Source organism: Danio rerio, chromosome 16, assembly GCF_052040795.2.
Source record: "Danio rerio strain M-AB ecotype USA chromosome 16, GRCz13ab, whole genome shotgun sequence".
NCBI lineage: Eukaryota > Metazoa > Chordata > Actinopteri > Cypriniformes > Danionidae > Danio > Danio rerio.
The window spans coordinates 33,562,838-33,587,500 of record NC_141036.1 but is presented as its reverse complement, the minus strand read 5'-3'; the positions used below and the strand labels follow the sequence as shown (position 1 = coordinate 33,587,500).

At 37.1% G+C, this 24,663-nt stretch overlaps 2 protein-coding genes across 2 annotated transcripts in view; one reads left to right on the top strand and one right to left on the bottom strand.

Moving 5' to 3' along the window:
- bcan (brevican) overlaps positions 1-15,304 on the top strand; it is a 24,653-nt gene extending 9,349 nt beyond the window's left edge. Inside the window, 10 exon segments of the mRNA NM_001083813.3 lie at positions 140-267; positions 441-734; positions 1,521-2,651; positions 3,933-4,832; positions 7,845-7,952; positions 9,702-9,860; positions 10,585-10,667; positions 11,288-11,432; positions 11,509-11,694; positions 13,727-15,304. Coding sequence (NP_001077282.3) covers positions 140-267; positions 441-734; positions 1,521-2,651; positions 3,933-4,832; positions 7,845-7,952; positions 9,702-9,860; positions 10,585-10,667; positions 11,288-11,432; positions 11,509-11,694; positions 13,727-13,848 — 3,256 coding nt within the window. The 3' untranslated portion in view covers positions 13,849-15,304.
- A 238-nt stretch (positions 15,305-15,542) lies between these two features.
- hapln2 (hyaluronan and proteoglycan link protein 2) lies at positions 15,543-21,481 on the bottom strand. The gene is given in 6 exon segments (NM_001082816.4): positions 15,543-16,785; positions 18,315-18,497; positions 18,612-18,728; positions 19,271-19,630; positions 19,744-19,830; positions 21,409-21,481. Coding segments are annotated over 5 exon segments (1,014 nt in total). The 5' UTR covers positions 19,820-19,830; positions 21,409-21,481; the 3' UTR covers positions 15,543-16,507.
- Positions 21,482-24,663: the final 3,182 nt, after the last annotated feature.

The window sequence follows — 24,663 nt, the reverse complement described above, 5'->3', positions numbered from 1 at the left end:
TTTTTATGTAGGAATTCGCTACTATTTATTAAAGCCATTTGGCAACATTATGTACATCAACATTAGCAACTGATTTGTAACAAAATATGTTTTGAAGCTTTTGTTGTTAATAAAAAGATATTATGTTATGGAGTTTTAGATACCCGATCCAGATGCCTCGGGAAGGGTGTTTTGGAGATATGGATGGATTACCAGGCGTTCGTAACTACGGCACGATGGAGAACGATGAACTCTATGACGTATATTGCTATGTGGAGAACATTCATGGTAAACAATTAGCTGCTAATGTTACGCTTGAAAAACAGTACTCTTGACTGTACGCCAAAACTAGCATTTCATATTTGTATTAGATTATTTTCAGAGAATGCAGGGTGCAGTGTGATTGTCAGTTTTTCCAAAGCAAGAAAGGTTTGTTCATTTATTGATGTGACTGTTTTTAGGGGAGGTTTTTCATGGCTCAACCCCGCAGCGCTTCAGCTTGTCAGAGGCAAAGGCGTACTGTGAGCAGCAGGACGCTCAGCTCGCTACCACAGGTCAGCTGTACGCTGCCTGGAATGATGGTCTGAACCACTGCAGTCCTGGCTGGCTCGCTGACGGAAGCGTTCGCTACCCCATCGTGACCCCCCGTGAACGCTGTGGGGGCTCTGAACCTGGCGTCAAGACCGTCTATCGGTTTAGCAATCAAACAGGATTCCCTGAACCAAACACTCGCCATGATGCTTACTGCTTCAAAGGTATTTACAGATTTGAGTTTTATCTGCAAATGTATAAACTGTATAACACAGGATTCAAACTGTGGGGTTCAAAGGGTGTGGTGCTAGGTCTACAATAAATTAAAATAAAGCTGTATTTTATACATAAAAAGCATATTAAATGCAAGTAAAGCACCGACATTAATACTTCAAATTATGCTTCATCATTCATATACAGTATAATTATTCTTAACTGTATCATACTATCATAATCGTACTACATTTTATAATATTTTAAATAATAGTAAAAATCCTCATGAGAAATTGGTAAAAGTGGCAAAGTATAAATATAAAAAAAAATTTAAAATTCTAATGAAAATAAAACAGGTCATTATACATTAGAATTGTTTAATTTTTGATCATTTTAAAATATATACAATAAAACCTAATAAAAAACACATTTTTTCATATGTTTTCTCCGACACAAAAAAATATTTCCCCCATTTTTTCTTACTATGGAAATCACCATCAAATGCATGGTTAACAGCATTTTTCTTTTCTATGTTGTGTTGTGTAATCCATTTTGTGTTATCTTAACAAAACTTATAGAAACTTATAGAAGGTCAATGCATCATATTAAATTATAATACATACTAAGTTTTTCAGAACTATTGTCACTTTTTAGGATCACATTTAACATTTCCCTCTCATGGTATAATTGCATATTTCTACATGATAACATGGTACTGCATTTATATTTTAAGAAAGCAGTCCTGTTTTTTTAATGTAACACTTTGGTATATTTGTTTCTTGTTTTTTCCCCTGCAGCTAACAGCAACTCTCAAACAGCCCCACCTGCAGATTATATGGCAACATCGCCAGAGGAAACAGAGCAGCATATCGTAACTTTAGCAGAACCCCAAGAGGAATACAGTGTGCATCAGGTCACTCAGCGATCTGAAAATGAAGCTCAGGGAGCTGTTGAGTCCTTTTCAATTTACAGCACTCAAACTGCTTCAGAAACTGAGGAACACAACCATACCTCAAGCCCTCAAGAAGACATCATTATTGGCTCCAGAAAAGACCTCACTACTCCAACCAGCACAGAGGGAAATACTGAGACCATTGAGGTCACCTGGCAAAATGTTGAGTCCATTCCTGAAATTTACATAGATCCAAAACGCAATAATTTCATGCTAGAGGGAGAACCTGAAATAAAAGCTTCAGCTGTCGATGGTGTGAAAAGCAGCAATCATAGACACTACCAACCAATGCCAGATACTAATCTAGAGCCAGGGGAGCCTATCGACTTCATCCCACCTACAGTGGCTCATCATGGAACAACAGAGGAACCGTCCTCTCCACCAAAGGAAATCAATGGGTCCAAACACTACCAACCCATGCCTGACACCAACCTGGATGATGAAGATCATATGACAACTCAGAGCACTACACTGCAATATGACTCAAGCAATAACACAACTCAAGATGCTTCAGTCCAGTCGACGTATCACCCTGATGGTGCAACATTAGAGACAAATGCAGGAAATATCACTGAGGCTCCAGAGTCAGATGACAACCAGGGTCTTTTTACACACACAACTCAGCCCACCTCAACGAGCACATCCAGCAGGGAAGGTTGGTTGGAGAGTTCTGGTGAAGATTCAACCACAGAAAAAGCAATATATCTGGATTTGACCACAAAAGAAGCAGTAAATCTGGATTCGACCACAGAAGAACCAATACACCTGGATTCAACCACAGAAGAAGCAATACACCTGGATTCAACCACAGAAGAAGCAATACACCTGGATTCAACCACAGAAGAAGCAATACACCTGGATTCAACCACAGAAGAAGCAATGTTTAGCACACATAATTCAGAAATATATAGAGCATCTACAGCTGAGACTTTGACAGAAAGCTACTCATCAACACATCTGAACAATATTAGCCCAAGTAAGTAGATATAAACTTTTCATATGTATTAATAGGATTTTTTTTTGTGTGTGTGTGTGCATTTAATAACCACCACAAATATACATAATTCAGGACAGAATTAAGAATGTTTTGTATGGTTTAAATGCAAAAATTTAAGTAAAAATAATAATTGTAAAATTTTTGAACAAAGAACTAGGTAGAGTAAAATCTTGGATGAAAGAATTGGTGGATGGATTGGCATTATGAAAGTATACAAGGATGCATATTTAAAATTAAAGATAGATGGATGTATGGATGGACGGGTGGCTAAAACAAGAAACATTGAATAGTTTCACATTTAAAATGATGAATGGGTGGTTTGTTTTGGTTAAATTGGATGGATGGATGGATGGATGGATGGATGGATGGATGGATGGATGGATGGATGGATGGATGGGTAAAATGGATTGGATGGATGGCTTAAACAATGGATGAATGGTGAAACAACGAATGGGTGCTTATAAAATGATGAATGAATGGATAGATGGATGGATGGGTAGCTAAAACAATGGATGAATGGTGAAACAACAAATTGGGTGCATATATAAAATGATGGATGGATGGTTCAGTTTAGATAAACTGGATGGATGGATGGATGGCTAAAACAATGGATGAATGGTGAAGCAACAAATTGGGTGCATATATAAAATGATGGATGGATGGTTCAGTTTAGATAAACTGGATTGATGGATGGATGGGTAAAATGGATTGATGGTGAAACAACGAATTGGTGCTTATATAAAATAATGGCTGAATGGTTCAGTTTGGATTTACTGGATAGATGGATGGGTGGGTGGATGGATGAGTGGGTGGGTTGGCGGGTGGATGGATGGATGGATGGATGGATAGATGATTTGGTTAAAATGGATGGTTGATGGTTGGACAAAATAATGCAATGGATGGATGTTTTGGTAAATTTGTATGGATCAATGGATGTATGGGTAAAACAATGAAAGTATGTATTGATACAATGAGTGATGATGGATAGATAAACCTGTAAATTAATGAAGGATGGATGATGCTTTAGTAAATTTGAATGGATGAATAAATGGATGGTACAATGATGGATATATGGATAGAGGGATGGGTAAAACAATAAAATGATGGATAGATAAAATAGAGATGATTGATAAACCTATAAATTGATGGATGGAATGATGAATGGGTAATATGATGGAGGGATTAATAGATTGATTGAGAGATGAATGAGTAAAACAACAGGTAGATGGATATTAATTGTCCTGCGTTTCTTTGTTGCAGCTGATGATGTTACTGATCATTTCACTTTGAGCACAACACTGAGGGAAACTGAACTGTCTGAAAGCTCTGGAGATCATGATGAGGTCCTGCCTGTCATACTCTTCACCACACCTATGCCTCATCTGCTGGACTCCTTAACCACACGTGCACCTGTACAGCTGGAAATCAGTTCTCCACAGCAAATTGAAGGAGTTCTCTCTGACAGCACCACTGCATCTGCCCTCAGAGTTGTGGAAGAAGAAGTGGAAAAGGTGGAGCAAGAAGAGCTTGGGGAACAACCTGAAACCAAAATCACCACATCCACTGAGCTTAATCATTCTACTGTAACTCTGAGCATTGATGGCAGTGATGAAGAGGAATCTTCAGGAGAACCTTCAGAAAACTGGACCTCGGTAACTGAAAACCCTTACTCGAACACAGCCACCATCACTCCTTCTAATCTAACAGATCTGCAAGAGCACAACGAAACCAATAGCGATGATGAAGATAATCAGGCCATCACTGTGGAACCCACAACGGATCTGGAGGTTACTTTTCTTCCTCATGGGACTCAGACCTCCATCTGGCAGAGCGTGGTGACAAGCCCTGGAGAGTTGAACGCAGATGTTGAGTTCAGTGGAGAAGCAGCACTGACCACAGATGACATGAGAGCATTAGAGGAATCTGAATCCACCAATGCACCTATCAGTGAGCAGACTGAGGAAACTCTAAAACCATCCAGCACGACAGACCATAATGATGCTGACGATGATGATAATGATAATGATGATGATGAACTCATAACTAAAGCAATAACAGGCAATGAAGAAGATGAGAATGATGTCAAAACCACACACGAGTCCTTCATTATACCTGTCAGACCTACACAGAGAGTGTTGATCAGGACAAGCTACATTTCAGGTAAAAACAACAATAACTGTGTAATATAGTGGTAGGGCTGCACAATATACTGTTTCAGCATTGATAACACAACGTGCGATTCTGCAAAAGGCATTGCAGGATGTGTATCAGTTTACATTTTCAATTGAATTAATACCATTCGGACTCCATAATTTTTAAAATATAAATCTCTAAAGGTTCAAAAATTCCTTAAGTATTTTTTTTTTGTTGTTGAGATTTTAACAGATTTGTTGAGCATCAGTTAAGACAATGTAAGCACCTGTCAGCTTTAATTGTGGGGAAAATTGGATAATTTTGAGCTTTTGTCAGCTAATTTCATCTTCCGGGTTTAAAAAAAAATCGGGGCAGGATCAAAATCAGTGACCTAGCATGAATCTGCTAGTCTAGTGATGACACATCGGTTTCTCATTATAATTCATAGTAAAGTTTTCTTATTCTATGAGAAGACCCTGTTTCTTAATTATTCATGAGAGCACATGATTTCCAAGGCAAGGCAGACCTGCCAAGCTGTGATACCTCGCACGGCACGCAGTATTTAGCCATTTACAGTATGAAGGGTCGCATGTGTTTTTTTCCATGATCCACTGGGTTTGTTGCATATTTTTCACCGTGATGCTTTCAGGGCCAATACAGCAAAGCTGTTGGTTTGCAGCAAGCATTTTTGGCGGGAGAGCTGTATGAGCATTGGAGAACGGGGGACTTTTTTCAGTTGAGTTGTTGCCCTACAGACACGTCACCTATTTCCGTGGTGCTCTGTTCGCCTATGTTTAAATCCTCTGAGTTACCGGCAGGGCTAATGGTTGGTGTAGAAAGGGCAAGAGACCTGCTGCACTGATATCCACTGTGTTTACATTCAGACCCGGGAATTGAGGAGGAGAGAAGTCCTCCTCATTTATAGTGTTTATATAAACATGGTTATCTTTATAATTATATAACAAATTGTGTTTGTGTGTATATGAAATGACGAATAACAAATGTAGCAGGGAATTAAATTACTGACTGCTTATTTCTTTGCATTTTAACTTTGTAAACTATAAAAGCATGGGTGGTCTTATGGTTTGTGTCCTATTTTGTTATTCAACTGACAGTTGTTCGGTCCCCTTTTTTCCCCCTGCTCTGCCAGCCACACACACTCCTCCCTCTGATCGCAGCACTCCACGCCCATCGTGTAGCATTTTTTGAAAAAGTTCTGAGGTAGACTGAAATAGGGGGCTTTCATGACCCTTTACCAAAGATTAATTGTGTTTATTTATTCCAATGAAGACTGTAGAATGTTATTTTACATTGATTATTGAGTTTCTGTCAATGCTGTTAGACTCCACTGAAAACCATAAAGGGCTGTTTGTTTATTTTTAATCTTTGCTCTGTTGTTTTCATTTGTGCTTTAATTTATTTTATATATTCCTTTTTATAGTTTTGAACATTTTATGCAGATTCAGACCCCTAAAAATATCATCCCGATCAATGCAAAATTCTGAATTGTTTCCAAATAGAGTCATCTTATGAAATCATATTCGCAAATATAACATATTCACAATATATAAATCGCAGGAAAACACAATGTTGCAATGTCAGTTTTTTTCCAGTATTGAGCAGCCCTAGTATGTGGTTAGGTTTTCATTCCGTGGAAAGTTTATAAAGTCATTGAAGCCTTTAAAATTCATTTAATAAAGTTAAATGTTGGTGTAGATATCATTAGCAACAACTGGGAGTGCCTTGTGGTACTGTGGGAAACATAAAGTTATATTAATGCACACATTTAAAGGGGGGATTTTTTATATTTTTCATTGACATTTATTGGTCATGGCAGGTCTAAATTGGTTTACTTTTATAGTTAAAACCATAAAATAAAAAATATATTCCTTGAAATATATATGAGCTGAACATTTACCTAACTAGTGTAACAGTAATACCTGACTAGCTAGTTATCTGGCTAGAGTAGTGTCTAAAATGATATAAACATGATTAAGATAATAAAGAGACCACTTGAAAATAAATAATTATTATCAAATCATCAAAACGTTTTTGTTTTGTAAGGTACTGATGTAGTTTAATCCAAATTCAAAACAAAAATATTGTAATTTAGAACATTTAAACATAAAACAAATATTTTTACCATGTTTTCATTCATTAATATTGATTTTTAGATGAGACTTTTTTTTAACTTCAGAGGAGTTTAGTAATCAATATTTGATAAAAGGATTCTGATTTATAGTCACAACAAATAAAAAAAAATTATTCTAACAAAGAAAAAACTCTCTAATGAGTATTTGTATTTGACTTTACATACACCATTGCTTTACTTCTCAGTTTTGTTTTTTTGTATGTCAGTTTATTCTTTAGCTTGTTATTTCAGTTATTTATTTACTAAATGTAATAACAGTCTTATTTTATTTTATTCATATTCTTTATTTCATTTATTTATTTTTTTATAAATTCAGTTTTATCCAAATTACGATTAAATTGTTTTGTTTCAGACATGATTTTTGTAGTATTCTGGTGTGATAGCCTCCTCTGTTGGTTGTTAAAAATTACTTGTGGAAACCGTAAGATCTCAAAAGAGGGCGCTGTTTTCTTCTAAACGCTGGCAGTTGCATCTCTTTAAAATACCTGCAAACTAGATATCTGACATGTATAATCTGTAACCTCTGATTACCATGTTTATCAAAGACTGCAGTGCAGACAGATAGAGATCATTTATCAAAGGTGTGCAACCCACACCACAACAAATACTTCCAGTGGTGCATGAAGGAGAATTTTGGTTTAGTGGGGCCAAGATGACTAGAAACTGATAACAGAACAATAATGAAATGTTTTAAGGTAGAGATCTACAGTACCAATCACGAAGCCGGTTTTAGCCTGTCATTTAAGTGGTGCAGAAGTTGTAGGATTACTCACATTAAATTTGTAATAGTGCCACCTTGTGTTTAACTCATGCTTGATTTAAACCCCTCATTAATGTGTGCAACATATGTTTAGCTTCAGCTCTAATACCACATGAATGTTTTTTAGACGCATGTTTGGAAAACCCTTGCAAAAATGGAGGCACCTGTGTGGACAGTGGAGGAGATCAAAGGTGTCTCTGTTTGCCTACCTATGGAGGAGACTTCTGCGAGACAGGTGAGTTACCTTGTTATAAAATCAGTAAATCTTATGTTTATACAGTGGAAGTCACAATATATAAGATAAGAACAATAAATAAGCACGTTTTTTTATATAAATGCATACTGAATATTAATGTGAATGAATATTAGTTGTGCCTAGTCGAACCGTTTAACAAAATAACCGAAAATGACAAAAACTCACTCTCACGTGGTCCAACCTTAATGAATTTTTTCTTCTTCTGTTAAACACAAAAGAAGATAGTTTGAAGAAAGCTGAAAACTTGATTGCAGGTTTCCATCTTTCTTCCAGATCAACAGAATAAAGATTCAACTCATAAAAGTTTCAAACAAGTAAAGTACATTAATAGTAAACAGCAGAATGTTTGTTTTTGAGTGAACTATGCCCTTGAAAATTTCAGTTATCAAAATTGGAGAACAGCAAAACGAAGTTATAGTTTTTAAGTTTACATGAGTCAAAAATGAGCAGGAAGTGTAGAGGCCCTTTCTTTTGGCCACCCTAGGGCATACCTAGTCTAATGCTCTGGTTGATTTTGCTCCAATCTTCATCAGTCTCTTTCAAAGTTCAGTGACTTTGAGTACTTTCTTAGCCTGGACTTTGTCAGCATATAAATGTTTTTTAGCTTCTGTGATCTCGTCATTGAGAGACTTTTTTTAAATCACATATACATAATTATGTAAATAAGGATTATCAGCTAATTATGAAATTACCACCTGGTGCCAGAATACCTCCAATAAGTGGAAGGTGTCTAAAGTGTTGTCTAATTTTGAGCAATTATGCTAAATATGCAATTTAATATGCTAGATTTTTTGATTAAAATATCCAAAAACCATGGGTTACACAATGGCTCAATGGTTAGCAATTTCGCCTCACAGCAGGACGGTCGCTGGTTCGATTTCCAGCTAGGTCAGTTGGCATTTATGTGTGCATTTCTGTTCATGTTTTTCCCATGTTGGCGTGGGTTTTCTCCGGGTACTCTGGTTTCCCCCACAGTCCAAAGACATGTGCTCTAGGTTAATTGAATTAACTAATCTGGACATAGTGTATGTGTGTGAATGAGTGTGTATGGATGTTCTCCAGTACTGGGTTGCAGCTGAAAGGGCATCCGCTGTGTAAAACATATGCTGGAAAAGTTGGCAGTTCATTTCGCTGTGGCGACCCCTGACGAATAAAGGGACTAAGACGAAGGAAAATAAATGAATATCCGAAAAACCACTAGAACGGTGATCTCAGATGTTTCAAATCCAGAGAAATAAGTCATTCAAACTAGTTATACAGACGGTGTCCTCTGTGGCCATGCTAATGACGTCACTTACCCTCAATTTCTGGTTTGGTTATATAAAAAAACAGGAAACACATACTGTAGGACACTTTAAAATTTTGTGTTTTATTAGACTTTACAGAGTAGCATTATAGCAGAACTCTATTGTTCTGCTATAATGTAAATATATAAAGTACTATAGCAGATTGCGTTAACGAGCAGTTGGACAGGTGTACCTAATAAAGTGGACAGTAATTATATGTAAATCGTGAAATATGCTTTAAAAATTGTTTGTTTACTCCTGTTAAAAATAAACTGATAACTTTATATAGGACTTTATTTGTTTTTAAAGGTGTGTGTGTGTGTGTGTGTGTGTGTGTGTGTGTGTGTGTGTGTGTGTGTGTGTGTGTGTGTGTGTGTGTGTGTGTATGTAAGCTGTACATGCTTTATATTAAAAGTCACACTCTTACCTTCTGTCCACAAAGATCTAGAGCATTGTGAACCAGGCTGGGAGAAGTTCCAGGGGTTTTGCTACAAGCATTTCGCCAAGCGTCAGAAATGGGAAGTGGCAGAGCAGCACTGTCGCATGTGCGGAGGTCACCTGGTTTCTGTTATGTCACCTGAGGAACAGTTGTTCATCAATGGTATGTCTAAGCAGCTGTTTGCATAGATGACCCATTCCTCTTGATCTAATCAGTTTGACTTCTTATCAGGTGATGGCAGAACATTCAGATTGATGGAACTTGATTTGAACTTGAAGTGTGCTAAACGAGGTCATTTTCAGGTTACTGAATTCGAAAAATTGCAGAAATGTCCTGCGGATTGTGTGTTTGTTGCTGGTAGCTATGTGCAAGTTTGTGTTATAATGGATCATAATTAGCTGGTTAAAAAAGATTTCTTTATTTTGAATGTCTCGCTGAATAATTCACTTACCTGTTTTATTTTTAAAAAAAACATAAAATCCATGCTTTTTTCATTGGTAAATAGCAAAAATTAAAAGTAAATGCCTATTTTTTATAAAATGTACATTTGCATATGCAATACTAATTTGATGTTTATTGAACTATTGTATTAAAGCAATGTCTGCTTCAGAAAAGCAAGAATATTGGTTAAACAAAGAATCAAAAAAGCTGGTTTAGCTTACAGTACATACAGGAGTTCTTAAAGAACCAGGGTTGTTGACATAACTTTGAGAGGCCCTGCATGAAGGGCTTTTAACATGTCACCTTTTTCATGTGAGTGAATGAGGGTTGTGTTCAAGGGGCCTCTGCAAATCTGTCACATATAATGCATCAGGGTGTTAAACAGGACGTGTTTTGTGTCTTACTGAAAATGTATGCTGGTTATTTGGCTTTTCTGTTTGCTTAGATAAATACAGGGAGTATCAGTGGACGGGCCTCAACGACAAAACAATTGAGGGAGATTTCCGTTGGTCAGATGGAAACCCTCTGGTGAGTGTTCTGATTTTGGTGAGGGCTTACTTTGTTTGGGCTTTACTTTGTGCCCCAGCATAATTTTCCAAACTGGAAATGCACTTTGGTAAGAAAGCAAAAATTTTTTTAAGAATTTTAATTAAAATAAATAAAGAATTTGTAAAAAATAATAACAATCGAAATAACAAAGTTTTATGAAACTTTTTTATGAACTTAATTTTATGAAAATTAATAAAAGAGCCTTGGATAACAAAGTTTGTTAAAAAAAAGAAAAAAATGCTAAGATATCTATCATAATGGTTGATATTGAATATTTATTGACCAAATATAATAATTTCAGCCAATTAGATCTTTATCTAATAGGGGTGTAATGGTAGACACATGTATTTGCATTGAAAGTATGTACAGTACCAAAACATGACTTCAAAACTCACATAAGCTACACATTGAATCGCTTTATATGTGTTCTTTTACACCCCGTTATCTAACACTGACTTAACACAATCTGACAAAACCCATAAGAATGCCTGTTGCTGTCAGACATCATCTGTCAGTACAGTGTAGTTTGGTCTGTACAAAGATGTTAATAACATATAACACACTTAATGGGCATATTTCTGTGTGTCTTTCTCTATCAGCTCTATCAAAACTGGTATCGGGGTCAACCAGACAGCTACTTCCTATCAGGAGAGGACTGTGTTGTTATGGTGTGGTATGACGATGGCCGCTGGAGTGATATCCCCTGTAACTACCAGCTTTCCTACACCTGCAAAAAGGGCATTTGTGAGTAAATAACTTTCACCATTGATAATTTTGGCCCAGAAAGAGCAAATGTTCATCGTGTTTTGTTTGTCTTTAGCAGCATTCTGTGGCCAGCCCCCTCTTGTGCTGCATGCTAAGATGTTTGGACGCCGTCAGTTAAAGTACAGGGCGAATTCACAGGTGCGCTACTACTGTGAGTCAGGCTTCATTCAGAGACAGAACCCTATCATCACCTGTCAGAGCAATGGACTATGGGAGGAACCCAAAATCATGTGTTCACCAGGTGAAAAATAGTATTTTGAATATTATACACTCAAAAGCAGTGGTCTCAAACTTAATTCCTGGAGGGCCACAGCTCTGCATAGTTTAGCTCCAACCATCTCCAAACTCACACCTGCTAAATAGTCTCCAGTAGTCTTGAACACCTTGATTAGTTGGATCAGCTGTTTGATTAGCAATGCGGTACGAGCAAAACTGTGCAGAGCTGCAGCCTTCCAGTAATCGAGTTTGAGACCTGCTCAACAAGCGGTGGTGTTTAAGCAATGGTCAGTTTGTTCTACAGTAAGTACAAAGAAAATATTCCCCATGTCATTACACCACCAACTCCAGTTTGAACTGTTGATAAAAAGACATTTAGTGGATTCATGCTTTGGTGTTGTTTACACCAAATTCTCTAATCATGCAAATGTTGCAGCAAAAATTGAGACTCATCAGACCAGGCAAACCTTTTCCAATGTTTTGCCATCCAACTTGTCAAATTGAAGCCTTGATTTTGGTGTTAATAGCTGACAGGAGTGTCACCAATCTGCTCTTCTGCTGCTGTAGCTCATCTGCTTCAAGGTTTAATGTGTTGTGCTTTGAAAAGCTGGGTTTCCATCACCCTCAGTTAGGCCCAATCCCAATTCTACCCCTTAGCCCTGTGTCGATTCTCATATGCTATGAGGTGTAGGGTAAGGTAAATAAATACTTTACAGGACCACAGTATAAACAATGAAGTATGCGAAATATCCCTGAATACATCAGCTACAGCAGCAACATGGCTGCAAAAGTGAGCAAGCAGATGCACAAATGTAGAAATATTGCCATTAATAAGGATTTTTTACTACAAGCATATGATTTAATACATTTATAAGAGCATTGATGTGTGACAGTCATGATCTTCAAAGACATTCTTTTTTTTTCTTTTGAGACATTAGATCGAGGTCCTGACTCTGTGTGGTAATTAAAAATCCCATGGCGCTTCTCGTAAAGAGTAGGGGTGTAACCCTGATGTCCTGGCCAAATTCCCCATTATTGGCCCTTTACCTATCAAGACCTCCTAATCATCCCCATCCCTATCCTCCAGTATGTGGTGAGCACACTGGCATCGTTGCATCCATTGCATCATCCGAGTGGATGCTACACACTGGTGGTGGTGTGGAGAGACCCCAACCCCCCCCCCCATGATTGTGAAGTGCTTTGGGTATATGGCCAATTACTAATTCTCATTTGGGATTTTATCTTTTTTTATGAGATTCACTTCACGTTAAGCCTCATTCACACTATAAGCAACTCGCAGCAGCAAGCGAGCGTTCATTTCAAAGGAGAGCGAGCAACCTCTGTCTACACAAGTGACAGCGACTGTTGGCGAACAAGTGGGCATGTCGAACAAAGCGAGAAATTTGAGAATCCTTTAACTTTATGCAATTAGAGAGCAACTTTCTTGAGCTCACATGATCTTTCAGCTCGCTCGGAGGCCAGTTGTATTCGTGCTATAGATCTACACAGACCTGCCTTTGAAGCAGGTCACCACTCAGAGCAACAGGCAGCTACAAAGTCGCTGCTAGTATAAATGAAGCATTGGGATGGAAACCCAGCTAAAGATCCTCTTTTGTAACTCTCATTTATAGCATTTATGGCCTTTCTATCAGCTTTTTGACCTCTGGCATCAACAAGGCCTTTTGCCATAAAAAAATTTCCACTCACCTCAATTTTTTCTAAACCATTCTATTTTAAAATCTAGATATAAATCCCAATAAATCAACAGTTTCTAAAACACTCCACCAACAACTATGCCAAGTCATTCATATCACCTTTTTTCCTTAAAATGATGCTTAGTTTAAACTTCAGCAGATCATCTACATGTCTAAATGCATTGAGCTGCTTCAATATGATTGGCTGATTAGCAGTAACCTGCAGTTCAATGGGTTGTGTGTTAAATGATATTGTCATCTTTTACGTTTTACACATTACAGTTGAATATTTGCTACAAAAATATTTATTGAGCCATTGAATTTACCATGTTACCATGTTATTTTCACATGTTTTGTTTCCAGCGGGACCAACATATTCAAATGGAGACCTGGTAACATGGCGCACAGGTCAGAACAAGGAAATAGTCATAGAAGACTCAACAACAAAAACACCTGAATATTTGGATATAAAATGGAACTTTTAAAACAAGCACACTGCATAGTTGCATTACATGCCTTTGTTTATCATGTCATCCTTAAAGACGTCCACGCATCCAAATTCTTTATATAACATCAGTGTTGCATTAGGAATCAGTCCTGCTTAACTTTTATTCTCAACCGTTAATTCCAATTGGAAAACAGTTTAAGTACTGTAAACATTTCTTATAAAACTAAAGCATCATTAATGTCCATTTTCTTCGTCCATCTCGCTTCTGCCCCATTTGTCTCTGTGTACACCATGACACTGAATTACATTTGGTAATTCTAAGATAAAGCACACTTGATTAAAAGCAGCATCCAAACAAAGCTTGTAACCGTTGGACTAGACACCTATTCTGTTTGTTTGTTTTGTTTTTAATAAATTTTAGTTAAAACTATGGACAAACGCTCTCTAACATCAGCTGGCCTGAATCCTATTGTTTCACATCGTTGCTCTGTTGACTAAATAATCCAAGTTTTAAAAACAAATAATAACTTGACTTCTATTTGATCATTTGATATTAGAAGTGGCTTATATGAAAGGCAAAGGCCGCTAGATTACGCTTATTACCTCAGTCATGCTCAATAATGTTCATGTCTGGTGACCTGGCTGGCCAATCCTGGAACACCTTAGCCTTCTTTACTTTCAGGAAGTATTTTAATTTGTTACTTTCTAAACTGATTTCTTGGGTCCCGGCAGGTTTTAATAGGTCTTTTGCGGTATTTGTTATGATTGGGGTGTAGTTCAACAGATAATTCATAGAAAAAATCTACCTTCTGCCACTTTTACAAATTATCACCTAGAAGTCAAATGTGTTGCTCTTACAACTGTGATAGACGACAAGACTTTTGTCAGGTCCATCATCGGCTACATTACATATCTGTTCTTAAACTTTCACCTTTTCCTTACTTACAAATTGTCTGCCAAACAAGACTCAATGCAAGAGCGTACAGACTAACAGTGCAATAAGGTTGTCCTAAACTGTAGATGTAACTTTAAAAACTGCAATATTCTTGCTGCTTCTTTTAGAATATTCAAGTCGAACAATTGTCAACTTACTAAAAATGATTTGTAACCTTTGTAAACCCTCCAATCAAGTCAGCTGAGGTATGTCGACCCATCCATTGTGTTGATGTTGGTTCAGCAAAGCTTTATGAAGCAGGGAAGATACTTTATGCAATCCACACTTGTGATTTCCAGACCCATATTGAGTCTTATGGGGGAGGACACTGGTCATTCTGCAACTTGGTGCTCAGTTTTTCAGGTCTGTATTGTACTCTGGAGGATGGCCATTTTAGTAGACTGTTATCAGAACTTTTGTTAAGAGATGCATCACTAACAAAATTATATTTTCAGTTTTGATGGCCTAAAACCATCACATATTTTATCACCCTTGAGAAACATTAAGTGAATTACATTCCAAGCAAGCAGAGCATTCACAATAAATAAATTGATCACAAAAAGAAGTGTTCATGCATTTTCTTGCTTACCAGACTATGTGTGTCTTTAATTACTACTCTCATTAGATTAACACATTAGTGGTTTCTATTTTAAGTAGCTGTAAATGTGGAGAAATGTGAGGCACTTGGAAAATAACAGTTTTATGGGAATTTGTTTTTCTAAAACACTGTCTATGTATTTGCCATGTGTAAATTATATTTTAGGACTGTTACGAAATAAATCAAGTATATGTAAATAAAGATTTTATTGGTAGTTTTATTCACAATTTTTTTGTCATACCTTTTTGTTTATTTACATTGTTAAATTAAATAAAGAAATCCAACAGTTAAGTATCATTTAGTATAATTTTAGACAGTTTAAAAAGCATTGATAAAACGTAATTTCCCTTTTTAAAACAAACATCCTGTGGAATCTGTACAATCACTAAAACAAATGAAAATCATTATTTGCTTTATAAATATTACAAATAAATATTGCATATATCACAGTGTATACAGCACCACATATGTATCTATTTGTTTTAAATGTGACAAATGAATAATCATCTGATTAATTTTACATATATTTCTTGCTATGTAATATTTTTTTTTAACTGCTCAGCTAAAAGAGTTAGCATTTCAAGCTAACAGCTATTCAAACAGGACTAATTGGTTTCTGTATCTGAAGGTTTATCCTCAAGGATTCAATCTTTTCTGCTTTTCAAGAGTTCACACTTAGATATTGCTTATGAATAATTGAGCCCAGGGCACCCGCCTGGTCAATAAGCATGCAAGAGGTTCCAATATCAGGTAGTTCCAAAGAGCTCCACCTGGTAAAGGTGGACATGGGGAGGATAGGGGAACAGAACATAAGGGAAGTCACGTGAAATGGGCTATTTATTGTACGTTTGGATTTATCTAATTGGTTTATCGATGATTGCGGGTGAGAGACCAGCTGCGATCAATCATATCACGTGCTCCTATTGAAATTAGTTTATCTAACTTCACTTAAATCAGTGGCCAGATATACTGTTTAATCCAGAATGATGGATGAATGCTAGATAGCGTATAAGCTAACCATATAATACATTTTCAACAATGCAAAAAGCCTCTGATGCTTATACTGTTAAATTCTGCAGAAACTGAGGATACATTCTAGACATTTTAATTAAGTACAATCAACATGTAGAGCAAAGCATTACCTGCTACCAAAACCTGAAGCAGTTACCTGTAGCAGTAAGCCCCATAGAGACGCATGCTTTTGCTAGGAAACCCAAAGCTACGAACCCCCGGTTCTGCAATCCCTCCACAGTGTTCTCTTGGGTTGATAATGGGGAATCGTACACTGCCATCCTCCAACCAGCCTCCATCACAGCGGTCCAGCTGTTGAAACCTCCAAGATGAGTAGATCTGACCAGTCTTGGCTAGTCCAGCACCATCCCGTCTGCAGGCTCGTTCAGCCTCTGCAAAATTCAGCTGGCCCTCAATGAAGAATACAGAGCCTGGGAAAGCAAAAGTAGGGTATTGTTTTAACTTTTATGCATTTACATTCATACTTTTTTTTGGCCGGACCACATTTTACTTCTGATTCAACCCGGTGGACCATTTTTTGCACTATTCCACATGGAAATTCCAGTATCAGATCAGCAGTTTTTCAAATACTCAGACCAGCCCATACTGTACCATAAAATATGCCATGTTCAAATTCATGTAAATGGTCTTCTCTTCTACATTTTGATCCTTGGTTTAAACTTCGAAAGATCATCTTGTTCAAATCAACAAGCCTAAATTGGGGCAGCTGTGGCCTAATGGTTAGACAGTTGGACTTGGAAGAATTGGAAGATTTGCAGGTTTAAGTTTCGGATCCAGCAGGGATTGTTGGTGGTGAGAGTGAACACCAGGGCTGGGGTGAGTCCATTAAGCAAGGCACTGATTCCACCACTTCTCTGGGTGTGTTCACAAATGTGTGCGCACTTGGATGGGTTAAATGTAGAGCACATAACCCGAGTATAGGTCACCATACTTGACCACAAATTTAAATTTATTGAGATGCTGTCATGTATTAGATGATTAGATATTTGTGTTAACAAGCAGTTGAAAGCATGTACCTAATAAAGTGGACAGTGTAAAATATCCTAAAAAGAACTGATATGCACAATAAACCACTTTAAACCTAAATTCCTGAATCTTTGTTTTTGACATTGATTTCTCCAATGCCATGATCAACAGACTCATGTGGGCAAAGTGGGAGATGTCACTCAGAGTAAGAGACTCTTTGTCTTTCCTAAATACAAAAACAACAGCGCTGATTGGCTTTTTCTCTTCTAGTCTGTTGGGGGGACAAATAGTAGCTGTGTTTTTAATCGTTTTTTGTTGTAAAGAGAAACAGTTTAGTAAATCTCACCTGTAAATCTGTGTGTGAGTGTGTGTGTGTGTGTGTGTGTGTGTGTGTGTGTGTGTGTGTGTGTGTGTGTGTGTGTGTGTGTGTGTGTGTGTGTGTTTGTGTGTGTGTGTAAGTGTGAGTGTTTTTTTTTTTTTTTTTTTTTTTAAAAGATATTTGGATCACCAAGGCTTAAAGTGTTTGATATTTGAATTATTGTTTTATGTCTCATGATACTTCCGAAATCATTACACTTTTGTCACTGGATCATTTCTTTAGAGAAAAATCTTACTGGCGCCCAAAATGTTTGGGTGGTACTGTATAAACCAGGGGTGCTCAAACTCGGCCCTGGAAGGTCTCTGTCCTGCAAAGTGTAGTTCCAACCCCAATCAGATACACCTGAGCTGGGCTAGTTAATCAAGCTCTTACTAGGCTTTCTAGGAACATCCATGCACACGTGCTGAAGCAAGTTGGACCTAAAATCTGCAGGACACTGGCCCTCTAGGCACCCCTGGTATAAACAGTTCAATGTACAGTTCATAGACTTCTAACATTACTGTGTTTTAACATTAAGAACATGTAAATGTGAAACAGGTGTTGTCATTGTCTGAAGCCCATCAAAACAGAATCTCCATTCATTTTTTACTTCACCTTTAGTGGTGGAGGTGAAGCAGAAAGCATCATAGTTCTCCCGTGTTTTGTGACGAGGCCCATAACTCCTGATGCCTGACAGAAGATCCCCTCCACAAGCCGGCCGTGGGTGCAAGACAGGGTAACTGACCGTCCCGTCAATCAGCCATCCAGCATTACACCAGTCTAATCCTTCAGTCCAGGCTGCAAAGATCATTCACAAGAGCATCAGGACATGAAACACTTAACAGTTTTCTTGGAATTGAATTAAACTTTTGGCTGAAGGTTTTCAACTGTGTGAAATTATGATTTTATTACCTCTGTAAAGCTGCTTGTAGGTGGCAAGGGTTGCATCCTGTTCAGCACAAGCTTCTTTAGCATCAAAGAAAGTAAATCTGTACCGTCCTTTTTGACTCTGATAAGGAAATACAACCCCTGAAATACATTATTAAAACAGAATGTAATAATTACATTATAATGGACATATTTAAAATATATGTAATGACAATAATTTAAAATATTATAAAAATATTTATAATACTACTATTAATAATATATTATAATTATTTTACATTTAGTAATATTGGAATTTCAAAAATTATAAAAAATCAAAGCATACTAGGAAAAATATTATTTTTTATCATTAGAATCAGTTCAAAAGTCATGTGCATTTACTATGACTTCTAATACATAACAATTATAACAAAACTATTATGAAATAAGTTAGCTATATTACTGTTGTTTATTATTAGTAGTAAATGCACATAAACTGATGCCAATGGTAATAATACAAATAATAAAACATCGTTATTGTTGTCATTACTCATTCGCATCATCTCGAATGTTATGCGCATTTACTACGACTGCTAATAAACAACAACTATTCAATTCGGCTAGTAAAATTCATGGCCCTTTATAGGTAAAAAAGCCGAGGTATTATTTGAAAATTATTTAAAAGATTGTGCCAGCCTGCCTACCCTCAATCCTCAGAGTAATAATGACACTTTCGTCCTCGATGCCGTTGATGAGTTCACAGCGGTAACTGCCGTCGTCTTCCAGCTCCAGGTCAGAGAGTCGCAGAGAAACGTCCAGATCATGAGCTCGCTGGAGGGCCGCTCGAGGCCCAACAGAGCCGTACTGCTTATCTGCATGACCGTTTGTGATGAGCACTATGTTCTCCACTCCACGAGAAGAGGGCTCGAGTTTAGTCCACTTCACTCTGTAATGCGATGGTTTGAATCTCATCACACAGGGCAAAATGGCTGCGTGTCCACGACGAGCAGAGACTTCAGCAAACACCAGAGGCTCCAGCAGGTATTTTAACTCTTTGTCCTTGTCTAAAATGCACATAATAGTTTATTATCATGTACCGAAATGTCATGTTATGGCTTTCAAATCATGTTTATATTGTAGTCAGATATTCTCAATTGCAGTTGTTAGGAGGCATTACCTTGATTATAGTGGTATTTTGCATTAATACAAGAGAAGAAACAGGTTGAGGTCAGTAGCAGAGCAATGAAGTTCATTGTGGATTTTCCTAAACAACATAAAAATGATGATTAAACAGTAAAAAATGCTGATTGTTTTAGCCCAAATTTGGGTCAAAGTAACCCAACAGACTAAAGAAAATCTTAAAGGGGTGGTCCACTCCGATATCATATTTTAAACTTTAGTTGATGTGTAATGTAGCTGCGTGAACATAAACAACATCTCTGAATGTAAGACTCTCAAAGACCAATGCAAAGACAAACATTGGCTGTTACAGAGTTAGCTTAGCAAAGCCTACAGCGAACGAAGTTTGGAGACTACAAAAAAATACATAGGGGCTAGTGAGATCACAAGGGTGAAGGGGCGTGGCCAGAGTCTCTGTAATGTTATGCATTTTAGAGAAAGCTAAAATGCCGTCCAAACATCCACAGAGCTTCTTCTGTTTCTGTATTTGGGCTTTCAAAGAACACGACACAAAGTGCTTATAATTTAATATTAATTATGTTCCAGAGAATTATAAAAAAAGATTTAGCTAGCATTTGACATAGGACAGCTTCCAGAATCTCTCCCAGCTCCGTGCTAAAATTGATCAATTACATGCCCAATTTCTAACGTTAATGGTATATTGTTGCGAGGATGTAAACAAAGATGTAAACAACGTTAATTGCTGTTTGGCACCACTAACAATTTAGCTAAAAATTCATATTTTTCAGTCAAACTGCTGTAAACAGCCACAGTCTTCAGCAGCACGTGCAGTGTCTCTCTATGCGGATGCTTTCAATGTCTCTATAGGGCCGCTTTCCCTGCTTTCTACATCTCGATTAATAAACTCACTAAAAATATATGTGCATTTTTTTATATTACTTACACATAATTATTCCGAATGTATGTGAAAGACAGTTGTCAGATTTTATTTTAGAGATCAGGCATGAGGTTCAACTGTGTGCTCTTCATTTTTCTGTGATTCAGGCAGCTAACGATGCTTACAAACTCTCTGTTTACACAGTGCAAAAGCGCATGCTTGTAGGAGCATGATGTGGTGATGTGGAGCTGATCTGTGAATCACAGCACATTATGTTAGCTGACCAATCAGAGCATTTTGAGGGCGGGCCTTTCAGAGGAACTAGGACATATGACAGTCGCTTTCATGTTAGCTGAGTAGCTGTACATAAAGTAAGATATATGAAAAAATAACGTGTATTTCTACAAGTGAAGCATGAGCACATATTACCTTACATCTTATAAACAGAGCCAAGCCTTAAAGTACACTGTGGACCACCCCTTTAAAAATGTGCAACCACTTGTTAGGATTCCTCTCATATTTCACTTAGAGCAAACTGATGATTGGAGGGGCGTGGCTAAGCATATTTTGCCCATGTCATCAATCTGACATCATCAGAGGACAATTTTGATTATTTTTTTTAATGGTTTAACTTGCATGGATTACAAGTTTACTTTTATTTATTGATGTAAGTTAGTACATACAATAGTAGCTAGATAAGGCCACTATAAAGTGTCACTCTAAAGTGACACTTACATTTTTAACCCAGTGGTAAGACTTGTCAACAATTGACCCAAATTTGGGTTCAAATAATTCCAAAGCTACAAAGAACAATTTAAGTCTTACCTTGGTCTTCAAACTTTCTTTCTCAGTTTAAAAAGTCCATGACTGCGCTGGTGTTTGCATCAGCTTTGGCTGCAGTGGATCAGGATCATCTGACGAGTGCTGGATGTGTACAGGCTTTTCTCTCCTCTGCTCCAGATGTTAATGAGCATCACACAGACTTTCATTGTTCCTCTCAGCAACTCGGCAACAGACCACAAACGCATGAAGTCAGCAAACTTCAGATGATAAAGGTAACTTCAGAATGTTGAGGTATAGCTTAATCTTAAGATTCAAAATGGAAATTTACTGGCCCACACAGTGTGTTTTTGTTGGGAGAAAAGCACAATTAAGATGCTCAGTGATTAAACCAGTCAATGGATGTTTACTTTTTATGTTCATTCATTCATTTATTCATTTACCTTTGGCTCATTCCCTGGTTTATCAGTGGTCACCACAGCAGAATGAACCATCAACCAATCCTGCATATGTTTTAAGCAGCGGATGCCCTTCCAGTCCCAATATGTTCACTCAGTATCTGTATATCACACTTTGTGTCTAGAAATAATATCAAACCCACTGACATCTGCAGACAAATGATTATTTCGTTAGTATGGTCATATTTTTTAATAATATTTTATTTCTGTGCATCTATGTTATTTATTCATCCTAAAGATTTAGTTTTGAACAAAGAAAGTAACTTATCAGTTCACTGTTATAATGTTTGTTAATATCTAGAATAAATTTTTATTTCTTATTTTTTTTGTTTTTATTTGCATTTTTTAATTAACGTTTGCCCAATTTTAAGTAAAATTTTATTATTATTTTTTTATTTGTTAAACGCAGGTTTTAATAATTTATTAAGAGTTATAACTTAATACTTTTATCTATAACTCTATTCTATCTTTGATTTTTATTAAAAAAAAGTCAACAATACTAATAATAATATCCTTGTTACTTATGGTTATTTTAAGGTGTCATATCCCATGTCACATTTTACCAAGGGATCATGTTATGCAGTTCCGTTGATCGGTTTGCCTGGCCGGAACAGAAAGAGGAAGAGGAACGGCCCATAGTTTGTGTTTTCATTCTCTCCGTCTCCCTCTCTCTAACCTGTGAGCACAATGACAGCTTTGTCACAGAACTCCCCCAGCACTGACCCGCGGCCAGCAGAGAGCATGAAAACACGAAAAGGAAACAAGCAGTTGGAGGAGAAGCGCTATAATGGGATTCAAGCATTTGTCAGTGTACTTTGCATTGTGCTGCTCCATCAATGGCTCTTTTTGTCATCTTCCACTGTTTGTGCTCGCAATGGCATGTCTAGGTGACCTTTGTAGCTCTATTTTCATCTCTTTTACTCACAGTTTACAATATTAGTACTGTATTTCATTCCTTCTTAAGTGTATTATCGTTATTTATGCCTGCATCTATTTGACCATAGACTTTTTTTTAAAAAACAAGCTTGTTCGGGGATTTTTATATTTTATATGCATTTTATATATGGTAATTTTTATTATTATGCTTTGTTGAACCAACTTAGTGAAACCAAGTCCTTGTGTTAAATAGCAATTACTGTGGTAAAAGTAAAAATACTGATAGTTCACCTAAAATAGTTTACCCAAAAATGAACATTTTGCTATTGTTTAAATGACAAAAAAGCACTAGTCATTGACTTTCAGAGTATTTTTATTCTTTCTATGGGTGTCAATGTGTAACTGAGAGTCTGAGACAGTGTTAGAATCCATATGCAGAAGTTTATTAATGGGATTAGGCAAAAACATCAACGGGTAAACAAGTGGAGAGTCGGCAACATGTAAGCAGTCCAAACCAAACAACAAACACAGGGGCAATTCCAGGAGACGTAGTAGTAATTCAGGTAGAGGTTCAGTGCAACAATATTCAGTCCAAAACAGATCAAGATACACAGGGGCAAATCCAGAAGACGTGGTGAGAAGGCAGGCAAAAGTTCAAGGCAACAATAAGCAGTCCAAAACAGAGCAAGAGGGCAAAGACAAATTACGTACATGATCAAGGCAGGTAGGGTCATACACAGAAAAGCAGTCATGAAAGTCACTTGGAACAACGCTTGGTAAGGCAGGTGAACTGGCAATACTTCACGAGGAAGCATGGCCTGAGTTCTCACTGAAATACAGCACAAACAGGAAGTGACTGCAGAGGTAGTGGACCTGAGACAGTAGTCGGACGAGGGCTCCCTCTGCTGGCATGGCGTTACACAATGGTTGCTGGTGTCCAACAATGCAGCTTAAGTTTTTTTGCCAGTTTTAGCACAGCACAGTTATCATGTTCATGCCACATTATCATACACCACATTAATTAAATAGCTATTACATATGCACTGATTTGTGTGGTGGTCATTGGTGTGCTGGTCTAGGAGCATTGTGATAAGGAGCATTGTTGACATGTTGTTTTGAGACAACTGAAATAGACCATTGTCCAATAAAAATCTGGTCGAAAGTCAGTGGTGCATTTTTTTTAATAGCATGTTAGTAATATTCACCTTTCCTATTACTGGGTTACAGTTGGAAGGGCATCCGCTGCGTAAAACATATGCCAGGGTAGTTGGCGATTCATTTTGCTGTGGTGACCCAAGATAAATCAAAGCAGAACAGATTCTTGCTAGTGAAGCATTCAGTTTTTTGCTTACACAGTGCACCACTTGAATGACATTTTATCGCACTTTGCTTGTTATAAATAGTGACCCTTTATGCGTGATCCATCAGCAGATCGCTTGTATGTCAGTTTATAGACAAACCAGCCGATTGACGTGACTTTAAAAACACTCCAGTGTCCCTGTATCTGTGGTTACACTCAGTAAACAGCGGTGAGTTTGGTGAACTGATGACCTTCACAGCCAATTACAGTAATTTCTTTTTAAAAACGTTCTCAATAGCTCTCTAATGTTAACACGAAATGGACGTTTTTAGAAAATTTGGTATCAATTCATACCAAATACTAGTATCGTGAACTGAATAAATGTCAATTCCACCACATCTCAATATACAGCTTTTATTTCAAATTGAAATAAATTATGGCAGTCAAGCATTGTCTAAGATCATTTTTGTATCTAGTTTAATCAATCTTTCCACAATATATATAATAATTATACATTTGTCAATGAAATGAATTAGTTGTATTCTGAATTGTACACCTGTCACACTCTAAAGTTTAATAATAATTTGGTTAAGAGTTTATTAGAAAATAAATAAACAGAATTTGTATATTAAATAGAGCATGAACTTATACATTGCGAATGCACTT